The sequence below is a fragment of the Salvelinus alpinus genome, chromosome 1, assembly GCF_045679555.1.
Source record: "Salvelinus alpinus chromosome 1, SLU_Salpinus.1, whole genome shotgun sequence".
NCBI classification, from domain to species: domain Eukaryota; kingdom Metazoa; phylum Chordata; class Actinopteri; order Salmoniformes; family Salmonidae; genus Salvelinus; species Salvelinus alpinus.
In genome coordinates this window covers 92083667-92102104 of record NC_092086.1, presented here as the reverse complement: position 1 = coordinate 92102104, position 18438 = coordinate 92083667, and the positions used below count along the sequence as shown (strand labels likewise).

Here is an 18438-nt window from a genome sequence, read left to right as displayed (position 1 = left end):
ACCATCCGCCACCTCATCAGGAGCATGCCCAGGCATTGTAGGGAGGTCATACAGGCACGTGGAGGCCATACACACTACTGAGCCTCATTTTGACTTGTTCTAAGGACATTACATCAAAGTTGGATCAGCCTGTAGTGTGGTTTTCCACTTTAATTTTGAGTGTGACTCCAAATCCAGACCTCCATGGGTTGATAAATTTGATTTCCATTGATAATTTTTGTGTGATTTTGTTGTCAGCACATTCAGCTATGTAAAGAAAAAAGTATTTAATAAGAATATTTCATTCATTCAGATCTAGGATGTGTTATTTTAGTGTTCCCTTTAGTTTTTTGAGCAGTGTATATACAAATACAACCCCCCCCCCCCCAAAACAAATAGGCTATAAAGTTTTGCATATGCTACACATCAAAACTATGAATAGTGTTTTTGTCATTTGTTTCTAGGCTCTTTTTAAGGACACGTAAATGTGGCTCATTTGGCCAACATCCCTCGTTTATTGATGCCGCTGGCTTCGCTAGGTTGGATCTGAATGCATATGGATGTCCATTACATTTCTCGAATGTCCGGTAAATTTAAATTTGTGTTTTCCGGTGTCAAATTTTCCTAAAGAAAACTTTGTTTTTGAAGATTTTAGAATATTCACATGAAAAGACATCTTCAATTGGATGAAAACCTTGCTATAGACACCCTAAAGACTCTGGCAAGTGCGCTATTCCAGTGTCACTTTGATTATGCCTGCACATCATGGTTCACCATCAGCCCCAAACATCTAAAGAATAAGCTACCAGCCAAACAAGCTTGTAAGAATTGTACTTTAACTCCCCCCTCATACTCATCTGGAGGTTGAGCATTTTTTCATCTCTATCTCTGTAATGCGTCTGTATCTATGTAATTGTATATGTATTTACATTTATTTTTTAAAGGGACCACAATGGAAATAAGTCCCTGAATTTATTGTGCAATCCTGGTCACCTAAAAAAATCTTTGTGTATATATATTTGTTAATTTACTGACAAGTCGAACCAATCAATGAATCAATCCAAACTGTGCAGCGCCCAATTGATGAATGGAAATACAGTGGGGAGAACAAGTATTTGATACACTGCCGATTTTGCAGGTTTTCCTACTTACAAAGCATGTACAGGTCTGTAATTTTTATCATAGGTACACTTCAACTGTGAGAGACGGAATCTAAAACAAAAATCCAGAAAATCACAGTGTATGATTTTTAAGTAATTAATTTGCATTTTATTGCATGACATAAGTATTTGATCACCTACCAACCAGTAAGAATTCCAGCTCTCACAGACCTGTTAGTTTTTCTTTAAGAAGTCCTCCTGTTCTCCACTCATTACCTGTATTAACTGCACCTGTTTGAACTCGTTACCTGTATAAAAGACACCTGTCCACACACTCAATCAAACAGACTCCAACCTCTCCACAATGGCCAAGACCAGAGAGCTGTGTAAGGACATCAGGGATAAAATTGTAGACCTGCACAAGGCTGGGATGGGCTACAGGACAATAGGCAAGCAGCTTGGTGAGAAGGCAACAACTGTTGGCGCAGATATTAGAAAATGGAAGAAGTTCAAGATGACGGTCAATCACCCTTGGTCTGGGGCTCCATGCAAGATCTCACCTCGTGGGGCATCAATGATCATGAGGAAGGTGAGGGATCAGCCCAGAACTACACGGCAGGACTTGGTCAATGACCTGAAGAGAGCTGGGACCACAGTCTCAAAGAAAACCATTAGTAACACACTACGCCGTCATGGATTAAAATCCTGCAGAGCACGCATGGTCCCCCTGCTCAAGCCAGCGCATGTCCAGGCCCGTCTGAAGTTTGTCAATGACCATCTGGATGATCCAGAGGAGGAATGGAAGAAGGTCATGTGGTCTGATGAGACAAAAATAGAGCTTTTTGGTCTAAACTCCACTCGCCGTGTTTGGAGGAAGAAGAAGGATGAGTACAACCCCAAGAACACCATCCCAACCGTGAAGCATGGAGGTGGAAACATCATTCTTTGGGGATGCTTTTCTGCAACCGGGACAGGACTACTGCACCGTATTGAGGGGAGGATGGATGGGGCCATGTATCGCGAGATCTTGGCCAACAACCTCTTTCCCTCAGTAAGAGCATTGAAGATGGGTCGTGGCTGGGTCTTCCAGCATGTCAACGACCTGAAACACACAGCCAGAGCAACTAAGGATTGGCTTCGTAAGAAGCATCTCAAGGTCCTGGAGTGGCCTAGCCAGTCTCCAGACCTGAACCCAATAGAAAATCTTTGGAGGGAGCTAAAAGTCCGTATTGCCCAGCGACAGCCCCGAAACCTGAAGGATCTGGAGAAGGTCTGTATGGAGGAGTGGGCCAAAATCAATGCTGCAGTGTGTGCAAACCTGGTCAAGAACTACAGGAAACGTATGATCTCTGTAATTGCAAACAAAGGTTTCTGTACCAAATATTAAGTTCTGCTTTTCTGATGTATCAAATACTTATGTCATGCAATAAAATGCAAATTAATTACTTAAAAATCATACAATGTGATTTTCTGGATTTTTGTTTTAGATTCCGTCTCTCACAGTTGAAGTGTACCTATGATAAAAATTACAGACCTCTACATGCTTTGTAAGTAGAAAACCTGCAAAATCAGCAGTGTATCAAATACTTGTTCTCCCCACTGTAGGCATCTGTTGCAAAACACTAAAAAGTTGAATGTCATTCGGAGATTGTCAAGCCAAGCCTTCGATACTGGGTAAGCCTACAAGGTAGGGAGGGATGTATTTTCTGTTTCTCGAGATTTACATATTGTGGTGTTGAAAACTCAACCATGATATTGAAGTGACCGAAGTCGTTATGCTTTGTTTATTGGTTGTGTGGTGCACTGGCACAGAAACACATTGGTGGACAATTTGTTGCATATGTTATGTAATTATAAATATGGCATTAAAATGTTGAAAACCTGATTTCCCCCTAGCTGATCATTATCTGCAACCAGCTCTGATCGTAGTGTAATGAAACAGGCAGGGAAAGTGAGCTCTTCTGTGGTGGTCAGAGAACCTTCAACATTCTGGCCCATAGTCCTGCGTGGCATCGACTGTGCCACAAAAGCATGCTGAAGTGGCAAAGTTGATATCCACGTTTACAAGCACAGGGTCCCTACAATTGTCATTTGTGGTTGTAAACATTATTTTTAGTTAATTATATGAGGGGGGACGGTGTGCAATGTATTTAACAGTACAAGAGGGTCATGTGAAAATATTTGCAACTTTGGGGAGGGGGGGTGCATTTTTCTTTTAGGACACCTTGAGTTGGATCAACACTGTACATTTCGATCTGTCCCTTAGAGACTTACCCAGAAAGACTCACAGATGTAATCACTGCCAAAGGTGATTCTAACATCTATTGACTCAGGGGTGTGAATACTTATATTAATGAGGTATTTCTTTATTTAATTTTCAATACATTTGCAAAAGTTTTCACTTTGTCATTATGGAGTATTGTGTGTAGGTTGGTGAGAATGCATTTTATTTTGTCCATTTATAATTCAGGCCGTAACACAACAAAATGTGGAATAAGTCAAGTGGTATGAATACTTTCTGAAGGCACTGTACACAATGCCAAGGTCACAATGACGTGATTTCTCCACCCTTCTATACAACAGGCAGCTTATCATAATTGGCAATTTCATGTCTGATGGCCAATTCTCTAATGTTCTTCAACAGCCCCTTTAACCTTGCTCTCCCCTCCACTCTTTTTCTCTCGGTGTGCACGTATTGGCGGTGGAGCCGAGGGAGCCCGCCTCTGTCACCAGCTCCAGATAAGACTGTTGCCATGGGGACAGAGTCAATGGCCCAGAGAGGGGAGACTCGGGGGCAGACATAAACACTGCTTGATTTCACCAGCTGTGAGAGATGCACGGGGGGGGGGGGGGGGGGGAATTCACAAAGGAGACAAGCTGAAGAGGGAGCAGGGGGCAATTTCTGTTCTGTCACAAAGTCAGATGAGCGAGGTCAAGAGAACCAGAGGGGAGAGAGACAAAAGACAAGAGAGGGCTTCTTGATCTCTGCTAACTTCTACAAAAAGCAGTTGGAGAGAGGCTGAGGAAGACAGGGGAGGAGAGAGATGGGCAGCAGTCAAATTGAGCAAAAACAAAATCTAATGAAATCTCATATTGAAACGCTGGCTAGCGACAGTGACATGATATGGAGTGTGTGCGCACAATGACTGTGTTCGAAAGCATCAACACCATGCTGGATCATAGCTGTACTGTGACTGACTGATCTGGAAAAAAAGATTGAGTAGTTATCTATAATGAAAGGTGATTTGTAGATCCGTCAGTCTCTACAAGCCTTTAAAGTCGGCTGAAATGGCGAAAGCGGCCAGTGATTCACAGGAGCTCAGGCTGTAAAATGAGTGACTGAGCTAGAGATGACGTCACTTTGAAGAGCACAGGGAGAATTATCAGTTTGAGAGTAAAGTAGCAGCCTGAGGGAGCTTGTGATGCGGGCGGCTTCAGTCTAGGAGATCAGATCAATCAGGAAATGCGACACAGAAAAAAAAGGTGCTTTATTGAAAACAAAAGTATCTCAAAAAAGATTTACAAAATAATGCTTGTGGTTGTAGATGATACAGCATGTGATTATTTTCAATTATTTTTTCTTGCATTCATTTTTCTTTATTTTTTCTTACATTAGCTCTTCTCTTGTATACAAAACAAACATGAATAACATGAAGGTGCTTGCAAGGAGAATGTGAAATACGGTTGGAGATCAACCCTGGTGAGGTGCACTAGTGCGCTTCACTCTCCATTCTCTCACTTTGTACAAAAACTAAACAAAACATTCTGGAATCTGGAAATCCCCACCGTCATTTTCTTATATACCATGCACACTTAACTCTGCTGCCCTAACAGAAAACGGACATACAGGAACTGTGCAATAATTAAATTAAATCACCCTTTTAGCTTAGATCAGCTTTGTTCAGGTGTTTTGCAACTTGAAGACATTGCAAATGTCATTCATTGTGTGAGCAAAAATAATGCTATCGTCAAACTTCATGGCTTAGAGAGAGAAAAGAGGATATGGCACAAAAAGAATCCCTCAATCAAAACACAGTGGGAAAAAAGTAGAAAAGGCAACAAACAAATCTCTCTCAACAGAGGACCAAACAGACCTTGCACTTCTGTCTGCAAAAATAACACTATCATAGTTTTTTAAGTTACTTTACTACTCACTTTACTGCTCTTCTGGGATAAGGCACTGGTCACATAACTGAACCCAGAGCAGTGCGTAACAGAGGAAATTTCACTAGATGATAGAGAACCATGAATAATCTCTATTTACTTCACTGTATTACAGATGAAATAACAAAACTGAAGCAAAAATTATTATGCCCCATTCACTGTTTTCTAGACGGCCCTAAATATAAAGTCTACATTTAAAATGTTTGTAATTTAGCAGACGCTCTTATACAGAGCGACTTACAGTAGTGAGTGCATATATTTTCGTACTGGTCCCCAGTGGGAATAGAACCCACAACACTGGCGTTGTAAGCACCATGCTCTACCAACTGAGCCACACGGGACCCTGCAGTCTACTAATCGTACTTTATTACTACGGGCATTTGGGATTATATATAAAATGAAGACTAAAGGACAAATAATTAAAGAGAAGGAGAGGGTGCTTAGAGAATGCATTATACAGCCGCCCCTCATCTGTCATTGTTTCATATTTTTTTATATTCTATATAGGGCTGAAAATCGCTATATGAAAAGGTGATAAAGGTTAACTAAAACCCAGTTCTAACTCATTAGTTATCATTACGGTACTGCTATCTGAGACAGTGAGACAGACCACCACACTGATACATAACATTGCAGACTTAGTTCTAGCCTATGACATCCTGCTGCAATGACAGCATCTACTGACAAAGTTGGCACTGTTACTCATAATACACTCACACGCGTGTGGGACAGCACATAATGAGTATAATGTTGTGTGATTTGTAGCCAAGCTATCCTTGTACTGTACCAAATAATATTGTATGTGCCAGAAATACTCTCCACTTTTTGATTTCTCTCTTCCCTTCCTACTTAATCTTTCTTTGGGGAAAGCCCCCCCCCCCCACATTAGCTAGTAAACACAGATTTGCCCTCTAGTGCAGAATGAAGGCATGTCCACAGTGTGGCTAGGCAATCCACACCTTCCATGATGACGATCAAAATCAAGGGAAAATAACTGAGAAATGACAAACCATGTTGAAAAAGAGAGGGAACTAAGGAGATGATGCCAAAATGTATGACATCTTGAGAGAGAGGCAGAACGTGTGAGTATTCTCTTTTGTTGAATAATGTATGAAATCCTCCTGTGATTTCTGCAGCGTTGTCTCTTCTCTCTGGTGGCAGAGTCTGTTGGTAGGGTAGCGTGCCTGGTGGTGGTGGTGGGGTCAGACGTACCACTCCCTGCGTGAGATCACTGAGCCGTCCATATGAGAGACATAGTCCCCCTCGGCCCCACTGTCATAGCAGTCATCCGACAAGTAGGGGGAGCCGTTGCTCAGCGGGTGTGGTGGGGCAGCGTATCTGGCATGGCTAGTCTGGTGGGGGCTGGGGTAGCTACGCAGGTGGTCGTGGTCATGGTGTTCTCCATTTCCCATCGCCCTCGTGCGGCCATTAGGCTGGCGCTCTGGCTCTCTGTGGTTGTGGCTGTTCATGATGGTTGTTGATGTTGGATGCAGGTGGAGGCGCTCGCGGTCCCGCTCGTGGTTGCGTTCGCGGTCGCCCCACTCCTCACGGTCCTTGTCTACAAAAACATTATTGGCAGGCTTGGAGGGGTGGAGCTCATGCTGTGGAGGAGCCTTCTGCATGTCTGAAGGCCCTAGGTACTGCTTAGTGTAGTAGTCCCCGTGGAAGGTCTGTCGTTGTCGGAGGTAACAGACCCCGCCCAGCACTAGCAGCAGCAGGAGGAACAAGGCGCCGCCCACAGCTCCACCCACAATGGTGCCCAGTTGGTTGGCAGGGGGCAGGGCTGCCAGGGTGGGGGAGGTGAAGAGGACCCGTTGCTTGTCTCCCACAGAGGTGGAGGAGGAGGCAGAGCCAGTTAGGACAGGCGCAGGGGTGGTGGAGGGCATGGAGGTGGTGGGAGGATCTAATGAGGGAGGCAGGGAGGAGGAAAGTAGAGAATCAGGGAGGGAGGAGGGAAGTAGAGAGTCAGGGAGGGAGGGATGGACAGACAGAAAAGTAGAGAATGTCAATGCCAACTACATCAGCATATTACTGAAAGGGGATAGGTAGACATGAGAAAACTACAAACATTTCTACATCTAAAACAACATGCTCATAACAGCCTCAGGTTTGCATTGACATGTTATCTGAACAAAGTATGTTGTTGTTAGATCTCTTGACAGACCACTTGAGGATAGAAGTTACCTTTAAAACGTATAGATGTGGTAAATTAAGTTTTGATATTTCGGGATTGAGGTAATGCATACAAAATGACAATAAAGACTAAAAAAACATGCAGCTTATAGCAGCCAAATGGGCAGTAGCCTGATCGGTAAAAAACCAGAGACTGTGAGAGTGAGCATTACACTAATCACAAAAGAATGGAAAGGCAAGGTAAGGCAGAGGGATGTAGATGTTACTAGTTTAGGAACCAGAGATGAGTGATTAGGAACTAAGTCCTCTACAAAGCAAAAACAAATTCTTAAAACAATCATGAATCGAACTCAATGCTGACTAGCTTGTCAGTAACATCTTATTTGAAGTGGTATAAGCTGTTCATAATGCCCACATATAACGTTTGCGGACAACTTTAGGCACTGCATGACATACACACTGTCAACTGTTAGTCATGGACACTCAACACTATTTTCCTTGCCCAGTAAATCTTTGCAAGGAAGAGAAGATTTGTTCCGTATTGCACAGATCTGCTTTAGAGGGACAATCAATCACAACATTCTGTAGCTACCGCCATTAAAATCAGGTCGAATGAACTGATGAACACTTTTATGATTATTATGTGCCTGTTATGGGTGCTTATAAAGACTTTATGGAGAACTTATGCTGAGCATTTCAAATAAAGAGAAACATGTCTTTGTCATTGAGAATGTCGTAAGGCACTGATACGTAGGAGGGAAGGGATATCTAGAATAGAGTCAGCACTAATGTTAGGGGACTTGGAGATGGAAGGACTACCAAGATGTTAGGGGACTTGGAGAGATGGGAAGGACTACCAAGATGTTAGGGGACTTGGAGAGATGGGAAGGACTACCAAGACGTTAGGGGACTTGGAGAGATGGGAAGGACTACTAAAATGTCAGGGAGTGGTTCAGGGAAAAGAGATGGGCAAAATGGCAAATCACTCCTTTACAATTCAGTCAGTTCGAAAAAGTGTTTGACACTCCCTGTGTAGATGACTTGATCCAGAGCTTCACATGCTCCATATAATGTTCTTTAGGCCAGATGAACCACGATCAAGCACCTTTCATCAACAGATGAGACATGCTGCTCTCCTTATTCCATCCGCTGGTATTTCTGTCCGGACTTGCTGAGTCTGTATTTAACTGTTGAGGTCAGGGTTGCAAAGCTACCGGTAATTTACCAAAGTTACCAGAATCTTCAGTAATTTGGGCAATTAACAGAAAATATCTGGCACTCTATCATAACTTTGGTAATTTATACTTGAATAACTTTATTAAACATGTATAGTAGTCATTTATTATATCTGTGTCCATATTGTCCATGAGTTTCTAGTAGATAAACCATATGGTTCAAGAGAAAATAGCCTAATTAATGAAAAAAAGCATCTAATCAACATTGGCATTACTTTGAACTATTTACTTTTTCACAACTGCCCCCAAATACATACTTACATAGTAAAACAAATACATACTTACATAGTAAAACGAATACATACTTAATGCTGAAACCCTCATATTAAAACATCAAATGTATTCACTAAGTTGATGGTTTTTATTTAGCATAATGTTTTACAGCTTTGTCATTCATTTATGTATTTTGTAATAATCTTATTCAATTATTTAATATATTTTACATGTGATAAGGCCATGCAGAAGGCCAGAGATAATTAGATGCCTGTGATAATCTGAAGTACCCAAAAGGGCCACTAGATGTCTTGTGAGAGATTACATAAAATCCATGAAAGATACCAAAATTCTGGTAGTTTCCTGTTAAACTTAGAAATGTTCCAGTGATATATACCCTCCCTTTGCAACCCTAGCTGTGGTTGTGATTGGATTAGGACTGCACATGTGTGAAAGGTTTCCCCTAAAAGTGTTCAGTGATGTTGTGAAGTTCTTAAAACAGCGACATAAAATAACACTCCAGTCCTAGTTCCAGGTCAGATGTCTGTAGAGATATCAGACTCTCAGATCCAACAGGATGACGTCATCCTGACTCCATGCGGAGAAACTGCACAAACGTGTGGGCGAGCACACACAAGAGTGAAACACATTACCCAGAAGTGCGCACACAGAGAACACACCACGCACAAAACCACAGAGATCCCCTCAAAGGGAAAAGCAAAAAAATATATGTTTAATAAATAATGAATAAGAGTTGAAAAGAGCTGGTGAATATTTTATGAATCTGGGACATCATCATCATCTCAGTCAAGGCTGCACGCCTCTGCCTTTCACTGCGTCACACACACACACACACACACACACACACACACACACACACACACACACACACACACACACACACACACACACACACACACACACACACACACACACACACACACACACACACACACACACACACACACACACACACACACACACACACACACACACACACACACACACACACACGGCGAGAGAGAGTATAGAGAGAGAAAGCGCAAAAGAGTAGCAAAAAAGAGGGATGGAGAGAGAGATGTACAGTAGTCATACTGAAAGCTTAATTCTCGAAGAGAAGAAAGGTTTATGAGCCGAGGGAGGTGAGGGGGTTAACAAAACCTCAGGGACATGATGCTCATATTGCACAGAAGAGAGAGACACATGCCAGGACAGGGGAACAACAGGGGACAGGTGACAAAGCAGAGGAGGAGTGAGTTAGTGGTATGAGATGATGATTAGGGATGAGCAGACAGACAGATGGGTTTGGCCAGAGAACTAGGGAGCTCTCCTCTCCTGTTGAACATCTGGAGACCTAATCAAGACTAATCAGGCCCCAATTAAGACTCTTACATCTGAGGACCAGAAATAATCTGCACTAATACAGCGTGGCAGCTCGCTTCAATTCAAACACTGACACACCCTCAAGCTTAGATGGATTAGGGTTTAGAATGACGAAATGCTGGATGGACCATGTGTGTTTCTGTGTGTGTTTAAATGTGATTCATCCTCAGAAAAGTATACCATTGTTTCAAAACCATTAAAAAAAAGTTATAAGTGAAGTGTTTAGTAGTGAGAACCATAGAGACACAGAGATAGTATTATCCGTAGAGATAAATCAAGACTCATCTCCATGGTATTATCTCTATGCTGAACGCTTCAAGTTCTCCCCAAGAGAAACAGGGAGAATGTGTGCAATAGCAAGCTGTGTGCATATTCAGCAGCGTTTCCCCTCTCACCTTGTATGCGTATCCGCAGGTCCCTGCTGCGTAGGTTGATGGCATTGGCAACCTCACACCTGTAGACTCCAGAGTCATTCCTTTGGAGGGGCCTCAGAAACAGCAATGTGCTGTTCAGTGTCTCCACCCCCTCTGGCATGTCCCCATCCAGTCTGGGATGCACACACACATACAAGAACACAAAATGAAAGACGGACACAATTATACACAAACACTGGTTCAATGTTCAATCTGCAGTGTGAACAAATTTGTGCACACATAAAAACACGATCGCACACGCTCACAAACCTGATCCATCTGAAGTGGTGGGCTGGTGGGTTTGCCTTGGCTTTGCAGGTCAGCTGGACGCTCTCGCGGCCCACGTGCCAGTCACCATCATAACCTACCACCACAATGTCTGGGGCATCTGCAGAGACAAGACACAGAGGAGGATTAACATATATAGCAACTGGAAAAGCATAATAACCCCCCCCCCCCAAAAAAAAAATGGTGTGAAATGACATGTGAATCAGTCAAATCAATCAATTCTGTCTAAATTCCATCATGATAGACATGACTAATCTGTGAATGATTGTGAACAAAAAAGGAAGTCTTGTGGGTACTCGTGTTCAATCACGCACGCACACAGACAGACAGAGAGACTCACACTCCACGTTGAGCTGGTAGGGGATCCTAAAGTCTGTGTGCAGGGCAGGATGGCGCACCACACAGGTGAGGGCGTGACCCTGGACGTGGCGGGTGGGCTGCCACAGGTAGTGCACCTGGGTGCTGGTGGTGCCGTTGGCCTCGTCCTGCAGCGTCACCTCTGAATGGCCAAACAGGTCCGTCTCCCAGGAGACTTCGGCAGGGGGGAGGGCCCGCTCAGCGATGCAGGTAGCCACCACCGTCTCATTGCCCTCATCGATCAGAGCCACCGAGCCAGCCGACACATACACCTTGGGCTCCACTGAGAGAGAGAGAGAGGCGAGAGAGAAATGGAGAGAAAGAGCTGTACTGTTTAGTCAGAGTTCCAGTAGCCTCTAGGGAAGTAGAGTTGAGTTCCTGAGTCTGGGAGAGCTTCCAAACACACACCCTCTTTCAGTCATTCACCAAGCTCTTGTTTCTTTCGGTCCACATCTGCCACTCCATCTCCCTAGTTTCCCCCCTTTACTTCTATGCAGTAGCAGCTCAGGGACATCCTGTAACCTTTCCAAAAGAAAGAGTGTGTGTGTGTGTGTGTGTGTGTGTGTGTGTGTGTGTGTGTGTGTGTGTGTGTGTGTGTGTGTGTGTATGTATGTATGTATGTATGTATGTATGTATGTATATATACACACATACATACATATACACAGTGGGGAGAACAAGTATTTGATACACTGCCGATTTTGCAGGTTTTCCTACTTACAAAGCATGTAGAGGTCTGTAAATCCAGAAAATCACATTGTATGATTTTAATGTAATTAATTTGCATTTTATTGCATGACATAAGTATTTGATCACCTACCAACCAGTAAGAATTCCGGATCTCACAGACCTGTTAGTTTTTCTTTAAGAAACCCTCCTGTTCTCCATATACATACATACATACATACATACATACATACATACATACATACATACATACATACATACATACATACATACGTATGTATGCATGTATGTATATGTATGTATGTATGTATATATATATATATACACATATATATAAATATACACACACTCACGCCAGTCACGGGTGCACCTCAAGGTACTAAATGATATCATAACCGCCATCGATAAAAGACATTACTGTGCAGCCGTCTTCATCGACCTGGCCAAGGCTTTCGACTCTGGCAATCACCATATTCTTATCGGCAGACTCAGTAGCCTCGGTTTTTCTGATGACTGCCTTGCCTGGTTCACCAACTACTTTGCAGACAGTGTTCAGTGTGTCAAATCGGAGGGCATGTTGTCCGGTCCTCTGGCAGTCTCTATGGGGGTACCACAGGGTTCAATTCTCGTGCCGACTCTTTTCTCTGTATATATCAATGATGTCGCTCTTGCTGCGGGTGATTCCCTGATCCATCTCTACACAGACGACACCATTCTGTATACTTCTGGCCCTTCCTTGGACACTGTGATATCTAACCTCCAAACGAGCTTCAATGCCATACAACACTCCTTCCGTGGCCTCCAACTGCTCTTAAACGCTAGTATAACCAAATGCATGCTTTTCAACCGTTCGCTGCCTGCACCCACCCGCCTGACTAGCATCACCACCCTGGACGGTTCCGACCTAGAATGTGTGGACATCTATAAATACCTAGGTGTCTGGCTAGACTGTAAACTCTCCTTCCAGACTCATATTAAACATCTCCAATCCAAAATCAAATCAAGAATTGGCTTTCTATTTCGCAACAAAGCCTCCTTCACTCACGCCGCCAAACTTACCCTAGTAAAACTGACTATCCTGCAGATCCTCGACTTCGGCGATGTCATCTACAAAATAGCTTCCAAGACTCTACTCAGCAAACTAGATGCAGTTTATCATAGTGCCATCCGTTTTGTTACTAAAACACCTTATACCACCTACCACTGCGACCTGTATGCTCTAGTCAGCTGGCCCTCGCTACATATTCGTCGCCAGACCCACTGGCTCCAGGTCATCTATAAGTCCATGCTAGGTAAAGCTCCGCCTTATCTCAGTTCACTGGTCACGATAACACCCACCCGTAGCACGCGCTCCAGCAGGTATATCTCACTGATCATCCCAAAAGCCAACACCTCATTTGGCCGCCTTTCCTTCCAGTTCTCTGCTGCCTGTGACTGGAACGAATTGCAAAAAAAATAAAAGAAAGAAAGAAAATCGCTGAAGTTGGAGACTTTTATTTCCCTCACCAACTTTAAACATCTGCTATCTGAGCAGCTAACCGATCGCTGCAGCTGTACATAGTCCATCTGTAAACAGCCCACCCAATTTACCTACCTCATCCCCTTACTGTTTTTATTTATTTACTTTTCTGCTCTTTTGCACACCAGTATCTCTACTTGCACATGATCATCTGATGATTTATCACTCCAATGTTAATCTGCTAAATTGTAATTATTCGCTCCTATGGCCTATTTATTGCCTACCTCCTCATGCCTTTTGCACACAATGTATATAGCCTCATTTTTCCCCCCTACTGTGCTATTGACTTGTTTATTGTTTACTCCATGTGTAACTCTGTGTTGTTGTCTGTTCACACTGCTATGCTTTATCTTGGCCAGGTCGCAGTTGTAAATGAGAACTTGTTCTCAACTAGCCTACCTGGTTAAATAAAGGTGAAATAAAAAATAAACATTTTTGTTTGTATATATACATATGTATATGAATGTATACATATGTATACATATATGTACACACACACACATATATATATATGTATGTATACATATATGACACATATATAAGTCATGGCTTTGCCTGGAATGATAGATCTATCCATCCATCCAACCCCAGCCCCTCCCAGGAGATCCCTTAAAATAGAGGGACGTTTCAACTGTGCAACACACATACCGCACGCCTTATTGCCCACCGCATTTCTCTAGCTCTAATTATAGCACCCTGTTCTTCTACACCCCTCCCTTTCCCCCTCGTTCCCATTCCTTCACCCCTCCTCTCATTCTCTCAACTGTACCCAACTGTCATACTGTTTACCCCACAGCAAATCTCCATGACTCTTCTCACTGCAACGCCACTTCATCGGCCAACCCTTATTCCAATCACTCATTCTCACCACTTTCCTTTCTCGCTCTCCCCCTTCCACTTTGTCTTACCACTTTCCCTCCGGGTCAGTGATGTGAGCAGGATGTCTCTCCCCCAGAATATTGGTATGCATTATTCATTCAATTTACAAGAGGCACTTTACTAAGATACAGAATTACATTTCAGAATCTTACAAGCACACTATTAGCCAGACAAACACACACATACATTTACAAAAGGTGTGTTGCACACAGACACACCTGCAAACACATTCTTACCGAGCACGCTGACAGTGGTGGAGGCCTGTGTGTTGCCCAGGGGGAAGGTGGCCACCTTGCAGGTGTACACTCCAATGTCGGCGAAGCCCACGTCCTCCAGTACGATGGTGGCGTCATGGGAGGAGGGTGAGCGGAAGGACAGGCGGCGAACGTAGTCCGGGGGGATGGAGATACCGAACACGGGGTTGTACACCGCCACCGTCACCGAGCCTGTGGGCAGCCGGCGCTCCCAGGAACTCTGGGTAAGACTCAGGTTGGCCTCCACCTCCACGCTACAGCCCAACGTCACGTTCTTCCCCAATACAGCACTCACCTTCTGGGGCACCAACACCTGACTGCCCCCCACACCTGGAGCCAGGGAGAGAAACAAAGAATGAATAGTTTCACCATCAACGATCAGTTCATTCCAATTATTTCTAAAGAACTACTGTTAGTAGTAACATTGAGAGAAAAGCAGTGGGGAATATGTTAAGTTATTAAGTATAATCCTAACAGTTGTACTTGGGCAGTGAAACATAAGCCTGTAAGTGGGTGTGTGTAATGTGTATGGCTGTACATTCAATATGCCCACTGATGATGGCAATAAAGTACCTCCATCGGTCTCGCAGAATCACATCATTTACCATAATAACCATGAAACTGTCAAACACATACACAGCTTGTGAATGTGTGTGTGTTAAGGTTTGTGAATAGGTAAGGAGGACATGTGAGGACAACCTGCTAGTACTACAACAACAGCAGCAGGTGCAGTATCTCTTACAAACACACAGGAGTGCACGACACACACACACACACGCGGCGCCACGGATACACCTAGTCATATAATCATGGATGACACTCAAGCACCATTCATTACAGCTGGACTCTTTTATAAAGTCCTCAAACCATATATAAGCCTGTGACATAAACCAGTATTCAAGGGTGACCTCACCAACTAGATCTCTTCGTTTCATGCGTGTGTCATCTGAAGATGATCATAGTCTCCTCTCGAGGCACTATCAATAAACATTCATCATGTTGGGTGTAATAGTGTGTGTGTGTGTGTGTGTGTGTGTGTGTGTGGTCGGGAGAGCGAGATGGTTTTGTGAACAACATTTACTTGAAAGAGCACTGACGTCAGCTTCGCTAAGACATTTCCAAACCAAAACACAAGCTTAGTAGGTTCCATCAAAGTAAGCATTCACAGACATCTGTGCTGATCTGATCATGAATCCACAGCAACCAACATTTGGTTTTCCATCGACATAATACACAGTCCAGTGTTTGTGTGTTTGTTCCACAGATCAGTGTATTCTTGTACAATAGCTGCCTGCCTGCCCTACTCCTGACCTGAATCCAGGAATTAAAAGCAGCCCTTTATGAAACAAACCACTCGCTCTGTCCCTGTATCCAATCAGAACTAGCCCCTAAAGCTCTGTCATCCCCTCTAGTTATTAACATGGCCTGTCCACACTCACAGCATTAAGATCAGCAGTACTCCAGAGACACAGGCAGAGGGGGAGGAGAGATGGAGACAGGCAGACAGAGACATAACCCGCAGTACTCCACAGACACAGACAGAGGGAGAGAGTTACGGGAAAGGGCGAGGTAGAGAGAAAGGTGGGAGGAAGAGAAAGGAAGACAGGGAGAAGATATGGCAATATGATGAAAGTGTTAGTGGGAGAAGGAACCGTCTAAAGTAAGTAAAGGGTCATATGAAACAGATGAGAGGAAACAAATCTATCACTAAGAGATTCTGCTGTCCAAGAGAAAAAAAAAACTGTGGAAGGAACGAGTCCCAGAAAGATAAATAAACCCAAACATCATAATAATACCACCATGCTGCACTCACCACACAACCACATCACTAATTGCAACAAGCTGCCAGTGGGAAGACGTCATTGTAAATCAAAACCCGCTGCATTGCTTGGCAACGGACTCAAAACATTCTGCCTGTTGTTGTCGAGCCAACAACCCCAGCCCAATCTCTCAGCCAACCCAACAGAAGTATTTTCCTGAGTGTCCCTCCAACCTCCTAACCTGGAAGCCTGAGACCTGAGCACAGAGAGGGTGACAATGACATTAGAATGCCATAAGGAGGGAGGAGAGGAGGAAATCAACAAGAGGACCATTCGTTAAAAGACAGAGTTTGAGGGCTGACCCCATTTAGTCGACTTGTCGATTGTTTGGTCAATCAATATTTTTTAGTAGAGCAGTGGCAAATCCTTTTTTTTTCTTTCAAAATATGGCACACAAGACATCTGATACACGCCTGTCTGAGTGGACTAATCAATTGCGGACGTGGCAGGGTTGGCACACCAGTAGTAGATTTACTGTTAATTCCCATAATTTCTCATCTAGCGTAGCACCACGTATTATCAGCATATTCAAAAGAGTTTAAGAAACATATTACCTTCAAAAGTGTTCTTGTGATCAAGACATCCATGTTTTGTGATTATTGGTGTCGTAAAAATGTTAGCTAACGGTTTAGCAATTAGCATGTTTGACATTTCTTTTTGATAAGCGGGTTAGCAAAAAAAAATACGTCCCATAAAAAATAAAAAAAATAATAAAATCGGCATACGGTCCCTAGTTATTGGCCACCTTACTATTTTGTTCAATTACAAGATTTATCCATTTCATTTTGTAAAAAAAAAAAAAAGAGACAACAACCTTGTATCCGAAGTTGGCTAACCATTCGGTAAAATAAAAAAAAAAAAACTATATTTCAGAAGTAAAAAGTTGGATATTAAATGACGTGTGGTCAGTCACGCAGTCGAATTTTACAATATACAGCGTGTCCCACAAAATGTGCATATATTACTTTTTTGAAAAATCTCAAAACCCAACTTAATGAAAATCGGTGGTCAGCTAGCTAGAAGAGTGTCTTTAGTCGCAAAACGTAAAGTTATTTTCTTCCATTTAAATGTTGAGTTTGAGGTGATTTAATCCTCTAACCGCTAGAGAATGTCCGACCTTAGGGGACGTCTGATGTTGGGGGGAAATTAGCTACAATGCTTGTTTGGTTAAGGGCGGCAGGTAGCCTAGTGGTTTGAGCGATGGAGCAGTAACCGAAAGGTTGCTGGATTGAATCCCCGAGTTGACATGGTAAAAATCTGTCGTTCTGCCCCCGAGCAAGGCAGTTCCTCGGACGCTGAAGACGTGGATGTCGATTAAGGCATCCCCCCGCACCTCTGATTCAGAGGGGTTGGGTTAAATGTGGAAGACACATTTCAGTTGAAGGCATTCAGTTGTACCACTGACTAGGTATCCTCCTTTCCCTTAATTTCTGTTAATGCATACAATTGTATTATTATTATTATAAATAGTCTTACCGTTGTCATTGTAGGAGCGGACACATTGATTGAAGAGCGCACAACCTAGGCTACACTTGTGAGAAAAAGGTTTTGGTTTATTTCATTCCATTTATGAGTCGTCAATGTATTAATTGTCTTTTGTTTGGAGCACTCCTGCCAATCTTTAGTAAGGACACGCACCCGATTACACATATAGAAGTAGGACTCGTCAACCTGGCCTGCGTGCAAATGTAGGCCTATACTGTACAGTAAGTGTGCCCATTTGGGGATCTGATACTATTTCTGATTGTCTTCATCACTGTGGAGTTTCTCAAATATTTTATTATTCGCCTCAAACAGCAATTAACAAAGTCTGCTTTAACATCCATTGAGAATGACAATAGTTCCTCAACATAGCCCATTTGAAAAATATTTCCAGCTACCTTCCGATAACCACTCGGTGTGAAAAGGAAAAAATGTCATGCTCTGATCCGGTAGAAACGTCATAAAATAGGCCTACCTGATTACTTCTTATCTCTTGTGTCTGTCCGGAGCTCACTGGTGCTGGAAACTCTGA

At 43.2% G+C, this 18438-nt stretch overlaps 1 protein-coding gene across 4 annotated transcripts in view; it reads right to left on the bottom strand.

The window, feature by feature from the left end:
• Window positions 1-18438, bottom strand: part of LOC139534417 (nectin-3-like protein) — an 81782-nt gene that overhangs the window by 17988 nt on the left and 45356 nt on the right. For 2 of the 4 annotated variants that reach the window (XM_071333558.1, XM_071333566.1), the window contains exons 2-6: window positions 14587-14934; window positions 11249-11548; window positions 10891-11008; window positions 10603-10754; window positions 4551-7146 (exon numbers count right to left, since the gene is read on the bottom strand). In XM_071333558.1, the coding sequence (XP_071189659.1) occupies window positions 6446-7146; window positions 10603-10754; window positions 10891-11008; window positions 11249-11548; window positions 14587-14934 (1619 nt within the window). In that variant the 3' untranslated portion in view covers window positions 4551-6445. Of the gene's footprint in view, window positions 1-4550; window positions 7147-10602; window positions 10755-10890; window positions 11009-11248; window positions 11549-14586; window positions 14935-16417; window positions 16970-18438 lie in introns of those variants that run through there. The other 2 variants (XM_071333575.1, XM_071333583.1) reach the window with 2 other exon arrangements.